The 16,988-nt window shown below is 41.5% G+C and overlaps 1 protein-coding gene across 9 annotated transcripts in view; it reads left to right on the top strand.

Moving 5' to 3' along the window:
* Nucleotides 1-16,988, top strand: part of LOC138503205 (uromodulin-like) — an 895,795-nt gene that overhangs the window by 557,333 nt on the left and 321,474 nt on the right. For all 9 annotated transcript variants that reach the window (XM_069622787.1, XM_069622786.1, XM_069622784.1 and 6 more), the window contains one exon: nucleotides 4,068-4,313. In XM_069622787.1, the coding sequence (XP_069478888.1) occupies nucleotides 4,068-4,313 (246 nt within the window). The remainder of the gene's footprint in view (nucleotides 1-4,067; nucleotides 4,314-16,988) is intronic.

Raw genomic sequence — 16,988 nt, 5'->3', positions numbered from 1 at the left:
GCACGATTGCAGGTTTGCCTGCTGATCATGAGTACCATTCAGCGTCCCCCAGATCGCTCAGGCGTCTTTATCGACCAGACTTTTGAATAGAGTTTGTTTTTTGGCGATGTAAAGTTGGATTCTATGCGGCTGGAACCATGAGCTACAATCTCTTTTAAGTAATTGTATTCCTTTTTTTTTCAGTTTCTGCCTTAGCTCCTTTTTCTCCTCATTTATGCTGTGATCAAAGACAGAGGCACGATTTTGCGGAAACAGAATCATTGGGGGTGCCCGTGGTTCCAACCCTGATGAGCCCAGTTTAGCTAAAATAGTGGCACGTTTTGCTGGGAAAGTCTATTTTTTTAGTTGATCTTCAGACAGTGCGGCCCACCAGATGTCAAGTTTGCGATTGGATTTGTCGACCTACCCTATTTTCAATTTTTTTTTACTAATTATTATCAGATTCGTCGGACCTTAGCTATTACCCCCTTAATCCCACACTAATGGTGAGGCAGAGCCTAGCATGGTCACTCAATGGCGTAATCTCTACTTTAAATGCATGTATGCTTCTCCAATCCACATTTTTTAGAGCCGTATAATCAATTGTGTATTCAGCGTCATGGTTCTGCCATGTAGGTGCCTTCGCCCCCATTTCCCCAAAAAGTAGGTCAGATTGAAGGAAGCCCCATCTTGATAAGAACTGCTGCCACACTCTTCTTTGAGCCCCTACCTTCCCCCCACTAACTGAGTGATTAATCGTAGTGGAAGATTTCTCATCCCCAAACCCTTTGCCTTCCTCCGCGACCATCCACTCAGTTATAATCCCCACCTATTCTAATAGGAGGGTGGGGGTACACAGCACACCATTTGATCAGCACGTTTTCCGATTCATCAAGCACCTCCTCAATGGGGGACGATATTGAGTTAAAGCACATGTTTACTATTAACATTTGTGTGGTCAAGAGGTGCGAGCTCTCCATAACCACAGTTGCCAATAAAGCAGAAGTTGTGCATGGCCAGTTCTTTACAAAGCGATTTTGCCTATTGTTCACGTCCGTAAGCAGACCGCCGATGGAATGGCCCTGTGTCCCTTTGATGGCATGTTTATGGTTGATCATCTGGCCATCAATCACGGAGTTCTCCAACAACCACGTCTCTTGAAAACTAATATCATATGGTGTCAACGTGTTTGCTTGTCCTTCATGCAAGAAGGAATGATATCCTTGCGTATTCCAACATAATCAATTCAATCTAGAAACCAGGTTGGAATGCTGGAATTGGAGGCACAATGCTTAACATCCATCTCTACCCTGCATCCAGTTAGTGGGCCAACGTTGAGCATAGTCATAGTGGCATGTCACTGTTAGATTTTGCTTCAGATGGCTGTAGTGCTTCTGGCCCAAGTCGGCATAGTACCACTCTGCTGTAAAATATCCTCTTGTTGCATGTAGACCCGATCGTCAATCAATTTTAATGAAAAGTGCCCAGTACATTTGCCTAGCTAGGCACGTTCGGTCATTCATATGTACACATTTCAGATCTTGTGATGAGATTGATGAGAGGTGTGCTATTGAGGACAGTAGAGACAGTATTCTTGCCCGGTTTAGCTGGATATTTCGTTCTTCCTCAAAAACAGATTCAAATGTCAGAGGCTTCGCGGTGTAAGGCGTTGGTTTTAGGTCTATATGAGGGGGCACCATCTGGGCGTGTGTCCATCATTTTTCCACTGAGCCCCTCTCACTAAACATTTACCTTGTCCTACCAATAGGCAATGCCATGTTAGGTTTCGTCTCCGCGCCCAGAATATGCTAGACCTTGCTGGCCCCATCACAGCGTAGTTGCGGACTATGTAAATATAAAGTCCCTTATATTTTTTTTTTATAGACTGTGAGGCGACAAAGGTTTTTTTTACAATTCAAATATAATGAGGCGTCACTTGTTCAAGAAGAGTTCTGGGGAGAAGTATGAAGGGAAAGCAATTGTCCTTAACTCTTGCAGTGGTTCTATTCATTCAGGAAATCATGGGAATCTTTGGAGAAGAATGATGTAAAAGGACCTAATTCAGTGCACTTACCCTATTCTATGGTCTTGCGAATTATAACATATCTACTTAGATGTAAAATCTAATGTACAAGTCACTGTAATGTAAGGTATTACATGATTATGCATCTCTATGACCTCTACAGCATTATCTGTGCTATATGGTATTGCACATTTTATTCACGTGTTGTAACATGGTATAAAAATGTTGCACTTTCCCACTGATCAAACTAGCATACAAGTATTGGTGTTGGAGACTAGCACATAGCAATTTACATATATTTACCAGCCTGTGATATACAAAGTGTAATGCACTTTACTAGCATTGTCCAGTATTGACATTGGGACTAGTCTACAGCACTTTATATATATTCATGAGATTTTAATCTAAGAAACATATTGAACTTTATTAGCAACGATTATATGCACTTCCCACTTTACCTACTGACTGACAGTGTGATGATTTTCTTGGTTAAACATAAGAGTATATCTACATGTAAAATGCTCAATATTGTTTGTGTCGTATTTACAACATCATGTGGGGAAATGTTCCCATGAGCCACCCTACTAAACCTCAAATACTGTCTGCTACTTTTTTTCCCCTCCCTCTTCATGTAAAGTATATGGAAATAATAGGGTTGGACAGGTTAATAGCCTTATGGATTATTTGTATATGAAAAGGCAGACTGCTTAGCATTGTTTTTGGGACTCAAAGCGCGTTTGAAAAACACATTAGCTCATGTTGCTCCAAAGCGTAATCTCTGAGCCATTACGTGTTGACATACATGTAGGTGGCTTCCCGTCACCGGATTTTCATCATTTACACAGTGCAGTGCAAAAGTGACAGTCAAAAGGCAGTGTACACGTATGTATGGCACTTTTTGCCCTGCACTTTTGCATTCCACTGTGCAAAGTGAATAAACCCTGCCTGGGATGCTCGCAAGCCAGGCAGTGTTTACTTTTAATTGTGAGCCCTGATTGCCATACTTGCATAGCAAGCAGCACTCACAATTATAATAAATAATTGTCCGATATGCCCACATGTCAGTCAGCATTTAATTTTCATTGTGAACGCTGCTTACCATGCACACATGGTAAGCAGTGTTCACAATTACAAAAAACGCTGCCCGACATCCAAGCATGCTGAGAAACGTTTAATTGTATTTGTACACACTGTCTGCGTGTACAATGGATCCCTATGGGGTCCGCCTGCTTTATGCAGGAGGACTCGATAAGGATCTCAGGCTTTTGTGCTAGCAGGAAAATCTGTGCCGGCAGAAAGGCTGGCGTATTTGTATGGTGGAGAGGAAGGAAAGCCGCAGAAACACAATTTGGGTTCCGCCTCTCCCCTCCGCAATACAAATGATTAAAAATGAGCCATGCCATTAATGGAAGGCGTTAAAGCCTAATTCAAGGCTTTTACATCTTCAATTTACATTACGGCTCATTGGAACACAAGCTGCAGTAAGACTGGTTACGAAACCCTGTTCACTCTAGTTACTGATTGTTTATATGTTTGCTTTATATGTAACCCTTGACATTTCCTTGCCTTTTGTATTTGTGTTTATCTGATTACATGTTGTATGGCAGTTGGTTATTGTGATAACTTTTATAATGTATGTATTTCATATATGGTCTTCGTGTTCTGAAGGTGCTTTGCGTGTATTGCGGCTTTCAGCATTATACATGGTGAATAAAAATACAGCAATTGGTGCTTGTGAAATTGCTTTCAAAGCAGAGATTTGATTTCTATGGTCTGAAAGTCAAGAAGGAGCCATGACTGTCAGAAACTATGTGCTCGATGATGGACGCTGCAAATCCTTTTTTCTTTGTGATATTACCACCCATGTGTTTAAAAATCAATAACAATATCCCCGTAGAAAGCTCTTCAACCCTGGTATTTCCAACGCCCGTCATATATGTAGTCACAGGGCTCCTGTACGTTTTTAATGTACCGACCAATCAATTGATCATTAATGTATTTATGAAAATGTCAAGAACTCTCAAGAACTCTCATGTGCTCATGTAAACTCTCATTTTCTTTCTAGAACTGTGACTCCACCAGATGTAAACGGCACCGGAACAGCTCAAGCCATCATGGCTGCCTATACCAACGATGCGTTTACCACTCCATACCAAGTAGGCAATGAACTGATGGTTGGCTCTCCGGTCTATATTGGTATTATGACTTCATTCGCTGATCGAGAGAATTTTACATTAAGGGCAGAACGTTGTGTTGCGGCTCCATCCAATGCTTCCTATGACATCAATGGTGTGCCCTTAATTACAGACGGGTAAGTGGCCATGTATTAACACTGCCTGTCCCACTTATCATTATACTATAGCAGTGGCTTATGCCTAATGGAGGGCGGACACTAAAATCTCTCTGAATATCAAATGCAATGAAAGCGAAGCCACAGATTCCACCAGGGAATCATGAGCTGAATGGCCGGTGTAAAAAGAAAAAGTACATGAGCAGAATGAAAATGCTGGCCAAGACTATTTTATTTGTCTATTTATTGGTTATTTGAAAGGTGCTGCACAAAACCAATGTATCAGTCCATAAGAATGAAGACAGAAGCAGATGAGTGTGTGCAGAATTTCACTGGGCACTGCCTTGCACTTTTGATCTGTATAGCTGCAAAGGTGTAACAATAAAAGGCCACACCTTGAAGAGTAAAGACGAAATAGGGCATTAGTGAGAAAACATGACAAAACAATAGGACTCTACAACCAGGTACTTGCTCTGAACCGCTATGTCTACAGCTCAGACTTGTTACAGAATCCTGCTTACTATGGAGCACCCACTCAGTGTTCAGAAGCCAACTCTGCCAGTTGCCTTTTAGTCCCTGCATTGTTCACCATCCCCAGATTATGAATTCATCCATCTATGCATCAATGCGAGTTTGGCAGTGCAGCGCATTTCTGCTAGTAACTCCAGCACTGCCACTTTTCGCTGGTAACGTAATTGCCACCAGTTGTACCACACTGCAAATGTCCAGGTTTGCCTTTGAAGTTGGGGATTTACCACCAGCAGAATGCTAGGGGTTCATCTTCCACTTCAACGCCAACTATTGGAGAATATACCACGGGCGGAATAGCCACCTGCGGTAAATCCACCAGATCCACAATGCAGTCATGTGGTCGTGTGTCTTCCCATACTTGTTACTCGTTTGTAATCACAAGAGAGGCTGTTCTCATGTCAGAGAGATACATTCCAAGGTTTAACCATTGGGCTTGCTTACATTTCCAAGGTCATCCTGGGAAGTCATATAATAAGGACAACATAAACTCACAAATGCAAAGTGCATTTTATCCCCACCATGAATAGAACAACTTCTATAAATTAACACATCAACAACAATGTTCACCAGAGGGTAACTCTGATTTTAGGGCAAAGTATGCTCAGTGAAGCTCTAACTGAGCTTTGGAGACGCCCGATGTGTAGTGAACAGGACTGCTTATGTGAAACTTAAATTCTTAATCCTTCAATGCATTCTCTGTGCAACCTATTGAGGTTATATCAAATGATGCTCTTCTCATGTTTTCAGAGTTTTTCAACAATGCTTTTATTTGAATCTTTTCATTTTAGCAGAGGCCCCAGCCGATGCATTTCTGACTACAGTCCATCCTCAGGGCGGGCTCTGCAATAGCAAGCTCACTATTCAAAATGCTCCTTTTCACTTCAAAGAATGCCTTGCTGTGCCCAGGCTGTGTATAATCTGCTTCTCAAGCAGTACAAAGTTCCAATTGACTGCTAGATAAATACCACAGAAATGATTTTCACTTAGGCACTTTAAAGGAAAGTCACAAATGTTTTAACGACATCAAGATGTGGTATAATATGCAAACTCTCTTCATTACAGCAACCAACAACAATTACAACATACATGCTCACAATCTCTGTAACAACCACATCTTCCAGGATCAGGGTCGGACTGGGACAAGCAATAGGCCCGGACACCCAAAAAAAAGTGGCCCACCCCTGGCCTCAAAGTGGCCCACCCCTCGCCTCACGACCCTTGACCTCTGATGACATTTGACCCCACCCCAAAGTGACATCCCAGGAAGCGATGAAACAGAACCTTTCACCCCTTGACAAAACAGGAAGTGGCATCAAATAGCATAGCATAGCATCAAATAGCATCGTCCCTAAGTACACTATGAAAAATATGGTTATAATTTCACTAACGTGATATACATTTCATACAAGAATGGATCACTGTATGTATCATTAATATCTGTGTATAGATTCATATTATCAAATTACTATGAATGCAAGCAGACGTCCAAGGCCAAATGATCATATGTTATTGTATAGCACTTACACTTAAGCTTTTTTTTGTTATAGAACAAATATGCATACAATATCACCCAACCTGTGTTGGTACACATTTATCGACTTAAGAAGGATGAAAGGCTGAGATGGCCTTGCTGGGATTCGAACATGCAGATCACACACACATCACAGCAGCGAGCATTCAACCCACTGAGCTATCATATCGGCTATAGTAAAATGAGAAATTATTCTGTAGTGCATACCATTAAACTGGTAACTTAGATTTAACAGCAGACCAGTTAAGTTCATCTGCAGGTCTTGTGCAAAGTTGGCTGCATGTCAAGCATGCATGCATCTACTTTCAGGCTTCAGAGGTAGGCAAAATAGGGAAAGCAGCGCACTCACAGGACATCCTGTACTCTGAGCACTCATTACCTCATACATGCAAACAAACATCCTGAACAGCATGCAAGGGAGATGGGAAAGATAGACACATTACAGCAAAGCATTCATTGTGGCACAATGAATCAATGGCCACTTGAAGTGCTACGGTCAAATATTTCTACACTGTAGAGAAGCTTTTAGGCACAAGGATTTTGTCAAGTGACCGAGGACACCGAGATGGAATGTCTTGTGATTATCGTAACTGAGACAACGGCAGAAAAAAAACATGCTATTACTGCAAATTGCAAAAGGCAAAATACATAGTCCAAAATGGATGCTTATTCTACGCTAAAATTGGTAGTTTATCACTTATATCACTTATACATATTTATCACTAATACAACAGCACAACCACTCCAGGGGGCACCGTGACCCTGGAGTGGCAGCACGGTGACAGCCGCCGGCCCGGTGGCAGCCCCGGCCCCTCAAATTTGCATGCTGCAGCAGCATGTGCATGATGCATGCATTATAATTTATGATGCACACATCATGCATGCAAACCAATCATCAAAGCAAGGTAACGTGTTACCTTGCTTTGATGAATTGTGCCGTTGCATATTTCATCTAGTTATAATAACTAGGAAAAGAAGCAGAAATCCAGGAAACATGCACTCTACTGCTATTAATATGAATTGCTTTGAACTTGAAACATTAATAAAAGAACACAATGGTTGAAATAGATAGCCATAAATAACTGAGTTCATATCATGTGATATTATTCATTAGTTACCGTCTCCTTCATGAACTTCTGTTTTTGCAAACTGTGTCATGAAACCTGGTAAGGAACAAGCAATGGGTATAATTCATAGCCAAGAACATCCAATCATATTATTTAAGGCCAAAACGCATTCCCAGGCTTTCTCAAGGCTACAATAGTTCTTGTAATAAATAACCATTTAAAAAAAATATATATATATCTGAATATACCATCTGTGTGTAATGTCCCATATTTCATATTGAAGATATCCAATTCCAATATTTTGCTGAATGTATGTAGGGTAAAACAGAACAATGGATGGGTATCCCCTACTTCGCTGGCTGAGAGGAAGCAAAACATTATAAACAGGGGTCAAGTCAGCGGAAACAGGATATATATTCAATTCAAGAACATCGTCCTACCATTGAAGAGATGGAGACAGTACTACTGGTCATAAGTCGGTTCACCATGCATCAGTCAACACATAATATAAAATGACATGTTTATTAAATTTTTAATTTATTTCAATATATTAAAAAGAGATTAAATAATCTATAATACTTGTGCAATGCATAAAGTTGTATCATACAATTTAAGAAATAAAGTGCATACTGTGGTAAAGCGCTAGTAACAATTGTAAACCTCTAGAAAATATCAACAGGAAATGAATGAATCTTGATAGATCCCGAATGTAAACACAAGGATGACTGGAAGGTGTCCCCAGATGAGTTAAGGGGATCACTCAACCGGGGGAACCCGCAGTCACCCAGAGATAATTGAAATGTGCAAATAGCAAAAGTATATTAATAGCACATTCTAGACAATGCAAAAAATCAAAACAGAATCAGTTGTAATGATCAGCAAACAAGAGGACCAATTGCTAGAAAAAACTCAATACCAGAGTAAAAACACATCTAAAAAACATACACATAGAAAAACAAATTCGGGATGCTGTACGTCAACTACTAAGATGTCATGCAAGAGATAATCGACAATAGAGGGAGCATGGCATCATTGACGGTTTGTAGTTTCGATGGAAGAAATGCATCTTGCGAAAAAGTGCAGATGGAATCCATCTTCATCAGGTCATAGCATTCCCATAAACTGGATCTTTTCTGGGTCATTCATCGATATCTTAATGAACGTACTCAAATTAAGATTAAAACACTCACATATATAGTAGGACACAAAGAAGAATTTGTCCCTATGGATAGAATGTCAAATGAAAAGGAGAAAAAGAACATCGTAAATGACAAGGTTAAAAATGTTAAAAAGATGGCGATCCGAAAAAATTAACAGACAGGACTGTATCCATATATATAGGTTAAGACATGTCATGTGATATATGGGCGAAGAGGTTATTACCATAGTCTCTACCCTGATGGGGGCTGGTCCCAGAAGCCTGTCAATAAATCCAGGGAATAGCGGCTCAGCCACACCAAGAGAAGATCTCATGTAAATCAGATCTGTAAGGCAAAGTGTCAGAACACAACTTGAGTTATGGATTGCCATATATCTAAATGGTCAAACATAGTTCCAGAGTTGGAAGGAAGTCCACATATCTGTGAGGAGTCAATCTAGCCAATGAAAAAGATTAGAATTGAACCTATACACACACCTAAATGATGGAGCCAGTTAAAATAAATCAACAGCTCCTCCTGAAGTGAACCGTAGATAAAAAATGGAATAGGATCCAAGTAAATAATCTCAAGATAAATGGTTCTCAAAACCAAACAACACAGTAACACAAAATGAAAGTGAAAAAAATCTAAAGGGGGGCACGCAACTCACCTCTAAGTCTGGTCAGTCATACTAATGATGAGGGTTAACACTTAGAAATATAGCGTTAAACACCTCGCGATGACAGAAGCTCTGTCAAAAATAGAGCTGCGATAGGGACTATGATTAAATCAGTCCGTATGGAACAGATGGACTACGTCTCTGGAGTTCCCGGCATCAGTAGTAAGACCTAATACAAATAAATAAATTGGACAAAGAAAAGCCTGTGATGTACAAAAAAACAGCAAGTTGCCCAAGTATTCCCAGTCGGCTCCGGCATGCACATAGCATGCAAGTAGCATATTGAAAATTGTAACGGTATGCTGAGGCCAATCGCACATTTAAAGTCTAAATGGTATAACAATATGTGGTTTATAACGAGGCGATAAACATGCGAGCTGAACGCATGTAAATGGTTTAGAATAGCAATGTCTGAAAGGCATGGTCTTGGGATAACTAAAAGGGCCCAATGTTAAACAATATAAACTACGGAAACAGGAAACTCCATTCGCGCAGAAAACTGCACTGTACAAAGTGTCGTATCCTAGTAAAAGCAGCCCCCGACTTACCTGTTCATACAGGAACAAATGGTGACTCAACTCGCACACGGAGAAACCGGAAGTGCCGGACTTGCGTCTGCGCGAAGCATCTCGGTCTAAATGTATGTTGCAAACGTATGGCGCGTGACTCAAAGCAGGCATCGAGCGGGGGAGGGACAATGGAACGCCGCACCAAGCTACTCGGTAGCTGTCTGCCTAGGATGAATACACTAAATAAGCTAGAGCAGACACGAAGGCCGTGACTGCAAGGACCAACAAAGTCAACCGCCATGTTGGATTCTACTGAGAACCACGCTTGAGTTCAAAAGCATATCTGCACGAATGCAGAGGAATGGTCCAACTGGTGATGAATGAAATATAATGATAGAACGAAGGAGGAAAAAATAGAAAAAAAAAAAAAGATCTGATAGTCAAAAAAAAATTAGATAATAGGCATGATGAGAAAAAGGAACAGACATGTATATGTCAATGGAAACTTAAGTGGATGAAAAATAAAATCGAAAAAGAGTTAAAATAGAAAAAATAGTAACAAGAATCCAAAATCACGGATGACCAACTAAATCAATAATATGAAAAACTATAAAAAGTAAGTAGGGAAAAAACTATTAGTTGAATACAGATTGCCATTCTTCCTGGACATTCAAACCCAAAGTGTGACTTTGGGTGTTGTATATCCACCAATGCTCACGTTCAGAAAGTCTGTTAGCTATAGCATATTGGTATGGGCCCACTATGCGTTCCAGGCACCACCATCGTAAATCCTCACAATTATGAAGATGCTCTATAAAATGGGCAACCAATGGTGAAGAGAGATTTCGGGTCCTAATTCTGGACTTGTGCTCTGAAATCCTAAGTTTAATAGGTCTAGATGTTTTGCCTATGTATGTTTTTTCACATGGGCATATGGCAGCGTATAGCTGGGCTGTGCTGTTTGATTCTGGCTAGAACCGTGTGCCAGTACCCAGAAAGCAGTGCTGTATCCAGAATCCACTTGATCCAGACCAGCAGAACCAGAGATCCAGACCGCCGTGCAGTGCCGAGTGCCAGACCAGACCAGCAGCAAAGCAGAGCTGATCCAGACCGCTGTATTCAGAACCAGTACCAGAGACCGTCCGTGGCGAGTGAAGCCCAAACCTGATCAAATTTATAGTGTGAGTACTCAGCCAGAACTGTGCAAAACCAATCTCTTAGTTTAAAATAATCTAATTCAAACTATTTTAACCTATTTAGAACTGCATCATAGAATTGTGTGTCCATCCTGTTGATCCAAAACCTTCCTCAGCGTATCTGTCGTTCTGAAACTTTAATTTTACTTCTAAAAATCTACCACCACTAAATCGCCCGTAATCGCGCTTGACGCACTTGGAAAAAGTGCCGCGAATTGCAATTTGACTCATTTCCGCACCTGTAAAAATATAGCTGCTCTTGCTTGCATTGCGGAAATTTGTTTTCAACCTGATGATCCCTCATGAATCATTGCTAGTGTTGACCTGAGCTAATTCAAGTAGCTGTCACCTACCCTGAATCTCCTATAGGGAATTAAAATCATTTTCGCATAGTTTTCAATTCTTTGCAAATCCCACTCAAAATATTTCTGCATGTTTTCAAAGCATACCGGTTACTCTAAGCTTGCTAGGGGAGAACTGAAATTTGTACTGAATTGTGTTTGTATTCCTGAAAATTGTGTGCTCGCCTTCCATCTCCTTATATTGCATGGGGGGAGTGAATTGTCAAAAGAAAAAGTGATCATATTATCTCTTGTTGAAACCATCTCAGTTATTTCTGTGCTGCATTCTTTTCCACCATTGCATTTCCTTGAATCCATAAAAGCATTCTCAGCTACCTTATCCTCTCTATACCAACTCCTAAGTAATTAAATAAGCGTACAATTGTAATATTATCCATTGTTGATCACTGTCATATTCTTAAGTGTGATATCAAATATTAATTTATTATAAAAGTGTGATATATATCTTGTTTAATTTTTCAATAAATCTGTTAATTTGCAAAACAAACCTACTTCTTGACTCAGTGAGGTTAGGGGGATTCAAAGAGAGGGGTGTTATATAACGGTTTATCATCCAGATTATAACTTGTCATAAAAATATATAAATAAGGGCTTCCCTTGGGCATCCCAGACCAGGCATTGACTTAGTTGGAGTGCTGAATTGAAGTCCCTTAACAACATCACCACTGCTTTGAACCATTCACCAAAGACTACCTCAATGATTGGATTAAGGAGCTGAATACCACTGCTAGAAATTAGTTCACCACTACCATTTTGAAAAGCAACCAAAAGCACTCAGTCAGAACTAATAGGCATCAGCAAGACCCCACTGCTGCAGAAGATCCAGGACCACTGAAATGACCTGTACATTCCCCTGGCAAGAGACTATGACTGCAATGATAAATGACTTGGAGCTCTGCTTTTATTGCTCTGTTAATGCTGCTACCGACTTGAACAACTGGTTACTAAGCCTGTTTGGTGCGCAGGAATTTAGAATGAATGTAGATCCACTTGAGTTGTGTACAAACTGAAAAACACACATTCATTTGGGGGGGTGCCTAGGACATTCAGCCATGACAAGGGCTGATATTCTCCCCTAATCCTGCCTCTGCCCATCATTGCTGTTTTTTTTTTGTTTTTTTAAAAACTTTTTTTTTCAAAACCGGCCCAGGAGTGGGCAGAAACAGGCCCCCACTCCTTAGGGACGATTTCGGACCGGCTGAGGGGCCAATCCGACCCTGCCCAGGATCCCCCAGGTGGCCACTTAACCATAAAGCTCATAACATCATTTGCTGGAGTCTTCCTCTCTTGGTGGCTCCGGGACCTCGACTTCCTTCCCGGAAAGAACAATGCCTATCCAACCTGGTGCCTTTCCTTGATTCAAGCAAAACCAAGTGTGGCTGGAAGGTTTTGAATTCATCATAACCAAACGCGCAGCTCTGGGCAATTCTCCAGACCATTGTTTGTCTGTCTCCCAAGACATTACAGAAGGGGAAAGAGCATATGCAGATCAGGCTTGGTCCCTCTCCTAAAGGGGCAGTCTAGCCAGAGCTGCTAGGTCACATCCCTTCTGCACAAGACCTCAAGCATCCCCAAACATGTTAAGGCCTTGTAAGGCGTCATCAGTGAGGAGAAGCCTGGGTGTCAGCCTTTCCTTGATTCAACACAGAAACCTACCTGTGCATTATCCTCCTGAGAAAATAATTATTCTTCTCTAGGAACCGTCTTCACACAACCAAAGGAGACCACAAATATGAAACTCATCAAAGAAGGGGGGGGAACGCTATCCTACAAAGTAAGCAGTGTGATAAGTGGCAGCACGGGCCCAATTAGTTGCCTTCAATGTCTCCCCACTACTTCACTGCCAGCTGCAACTGGTGGTGCCTCCTGTGGAACCCAATTCAGCTGCTGAAACTTGAAGATGAGTCCTGGCATAGCTAATAAATGAGGTTCTTGTGCCCAAAGGTCTGATGCTTGGTGGCCTGTCTCGATGCACAAAGAGAGAATAAGGTATTCGCCTATTTTGCCTCATCCAATGATACCCATGGCAATGCAATGAGATGTCCCCAAAAATGCACACTCTGAGTTCAATGAAAAACTCACTGAAATTTTCAAATAAAAGCAAAACAGAACCAGCTTGAATTTGATCATGAAATTAATTAACCTATTTAAATAAGGTCCAAGCTAGACTATGGCATACCAAAAGAGAAAAACAAGAAGGGGCATAAAAGGGGAGTGAGAGGTCACTAAGGCCTATTTGGCAGTGGGGGTACAGGTTTTGCTAGAATGAAAGTATAACTAAAAAAGGGAAATTTAACACCACAATTTGGAGAGATGGCGTGGGATCAAATGGCCCAAAATAGTCTTTTGATTACATGGCTTGCTTTGAAATTGCTGCATTGTGTTTGACTTGTGGTGAGATGGCTTTCATTGAGGTGGCTCATTGTGTTGGACTTGTGGTGAAATGGCTGCATTGCATACGGCTTGCAGTGAGGTGGCTTTCAATGAAATGTCATAGATCTGAGAACTAAACACACATTGGCCCGACTCCTGGAGCCCCATTGGAAAGAAAAGAGTAGAGAGGGTAGTCATTGCCTTCTTGACCATGTGGAAATGCACTTTGTCCTACAAAAACTAACAGGCAACCTCCATGGAAGGAAAATATGAGGTGCCTTTGAATGCCATCAGCCTATCTATCTAGCTTCCCTGAAAGAAGCTTCAAACACTGAGACACATTAGAACTCTGAGTTCTGAGATGCTACAACTCCAAATCCACATCCAATAGAGGTGAATATTTGTGAGCTGCAGAATAGACCATTTGAATGATTTCAGCAGCTTAAAAATCACGAGATGGGCGACCCACAAACAAGTGCACTACTGGACATTGCCCCGCTGGTGTTAATTTTATCATAAAATGGACCTTCATAAAAAAGATATAAAAAGAATGATTTGATATTCCTCAAAGGTGTCTAAAAAGTATTCAAATTCTGTCCATCACACTAGATGGCAGAAGAATTGTGTGGAGGGTTGTGCATACTCCTGATTCAAGAGAGGGCTTCTAAAGTAATGTAATAGAACTTGGTTTGAGAATATTTAAGTGATTAATGAGTGCAGGGGAGAAAATAACAACTTTGACAACATAAGTCGTTTAGATAAATGTTAGAAAAATTCAAGTGTCCTCAATTGACAGACATTCCCATCCGCTGCACTTGCATATTTTGAAGGGAAATTAAAGAGATTCAAATTGTTCATTCAAATATTCATCTAATAAATATTTAAGATGAATACTTGAATTAACAATTTGAATCTCTTTAATTTGTCTTCAAAATACTGACTGATTTTTCAGTTTATGCGAGTGCAGGGGACGGAAGTGTCTGAGGACACTTGAATTTTTCTATCATCACAATAGATGGCCCACCTAGACCAGGCTGTATGATACATCTTTCTAGTCAAGTCCTAGAGCCCATGAAACTACAGCTATTATATCCTTATCAGAGACACCAGTACCACAGGAGCCTTCTTACGGTCCGTGTTTGTTTGTTTGTTTGTTTGTTTGTTTGTTTGTTTGTTTATTTAATATAGCGCAAAACCAAACCCGCAGGTAGCCGGGCGCAAACATTACAAGAATACTTGAGAACTTGGTTACAGTGACAAACACAGAAGTAAGCGGTAGGAGCAGATTCAGAAACATTATAGATTGCATGTGTTGGACAGTTAATGCCAGATGTTGGAAACAGAGAGAGAGTGGAAGGTGGTACAGTTCAGTGAGGTGTGCAGTAAGAGAGAACTAGTGCGGTTGATTGTCAAGTGTCGGAAGCAAGAAGGGGCTGAGTGGTGGTCAGCCGCAGTTTGAAGCTGGGTACTGGCAGTGGGGTAGGGGTACCTAGGGACAAGTTAGCAGGGCATAGTCAAGAGGGTGTCTCTCAGGCGAATGGAAATGTTGCGGAGGGGATCACCTTAGATGTCGTTAGATCGTAGCCATAAGAGTGCCTTGCGTCTGAGACTTGGGTAAGGTTGGTCCTTTCTGAGTTCTAGGGGGAGTTTGCACCAGCAGGGTGAAGGCGTTAGATATTCTTGTGGGGCGATTAGAGGTTCTTTTGTTGATTCTGTTAACTAGGTAGGGGGGAGCTATATTGTTGAGGCATTTGGATGTGAGTGAGATAGTTTTGAGGGTGATCCTGTCATTAATTTTGAGCCAGTGGATGTTCCTTCTGGCGGTGGAGACATGGGCTCTGTTGGGTAAGTTTAATGCTACTCTAAGAGCGTTATTTTGGAGAGTTTGGAGTTTGTTGAGGATATACTTGTTAGATCCAGCATATAGGGCATTGCAATAGTCCAATCTAGATATGATAAGTGCATTAGCTAGGGTAATACAGCTGGCCTCCGTTAGGAATGGTCTACATGCTCGGATCAGTTTACAAGTATAGGCAGTGGAGGAGGCTAGGGAATTAGTTTGTTGCTTGAAGGTGAGTGCTGAGTCCAGATAGACCCCAAGGATTTTGACTGCGGGCATCACTTTGATGACATTGTTGTCAATGTTAAATGAGGCGTAGTTGGGGTCTAGTTTTTTAATTGCTGTCTCTGTGCCGAGGATCAGAATCTCTGTTTTGTCGTCATTCAGACAGAGGCCGTGGGATGCCATCCATGCCTGAATGAGGAGGTATATCTTATTTACCAAAGCTGAGTCTTCCAAGAAGTTGCCCGAAAGGGGGATGAGGATCTGAGTGTCATCTGCATAGTTAGTGTAGATGACACCCAGTCTATCCAACTTGTCAAACAAGAGTTTGGTAAAGATGTTATACATAGTAGGAGACACACATGATCCCTGGGGGACACCGCAGGAGACTTGTATGGGATCAGCAGCTGCAAGGGGGGAGAAGACTCTCATAGTCCGGTTAGCAAGGAAGGATTGAACCCAGGTTATGGCATCGCTTGAGAAATGGGCAGCAGAGCCGAGGTGATTGCATAAAACTGCATGATCTACCAGGTCGAAGGCTGCCGATAGGTCAAGGAGGAGTAGCATAGCTGATTTTCCATTATCCTTCAACTCGTCAATTTGAGTCTTGAGGTCAATCAGGGCTGTTTCAGTGCCGTGGAGGGGTCGGAAGCTAGATTGTCGTGAGCCAAGTAAGTTATTGGATTCAAGGTAGTCCTGGATTTGCAGGTAGGCTGCCCTGTCGATGATTTTAAGTAGAAATGGGACGGTGGTGATGGGTCTATAGTTTGTCGGGATGGAAGGGTCGAGAGTTTGTTTTTTTAGCAGGGGTAGGACCCAGGACTGTTTAAGGTTATTGGGCACTAGGTTAGTCTTGAAGGAGGCGTTGATCAGTTTTGAGATGAAGGGAGCTAGGTCTCTCGCTGCATCTTTTATAATTTGAGGAGGGCAGCTATCGCCTTTACAATTGGATGGTTTTAGGGAGAGTATGATTTTTTCTGTCTCTAGTATGGTTATTTGTTTGAAGCTGAAGGGGTGTGGAGTATTAGCGGCCTGGTTAGGGGCGGGCTGTGCCTTGGGGGTGGGCTCAGGTGGCACTAGCAAGGCGGCTTTTTTAATTGCAATTTTAGTTTGGAGAGAGCTGATTTTTCCTGCTAGGGCGTTTTGTATGTTAGTGCACCAGAGTTTATTTTTGGGGATATTGTCTGTTTGTGGTATTTCCCGCAGGATGGAGAATAATTCCTTAGTATTTGATTTGGCTTTGGTTA

Source organism: Ambystoma mexicanum, chromosome 11 (assembly GCF_040938575.1).
Source record: "Ambystoma mexicanum isolate Mex_15411 chromosome 11, UKY_AmexF1_1, whole genome shotgun sequence".
Classification (NCBI taxonomy): Eukaryota; Metazoa; Chordata; class Amphibia; order Caudata; family Ambystomatidae; genus Ambystoma; species Ambystoma mexicanum.
Note: the sequence above shows the minus strand (reverse complement) of the source record. Positions and strands in the feature narration are given on the sequence as shown.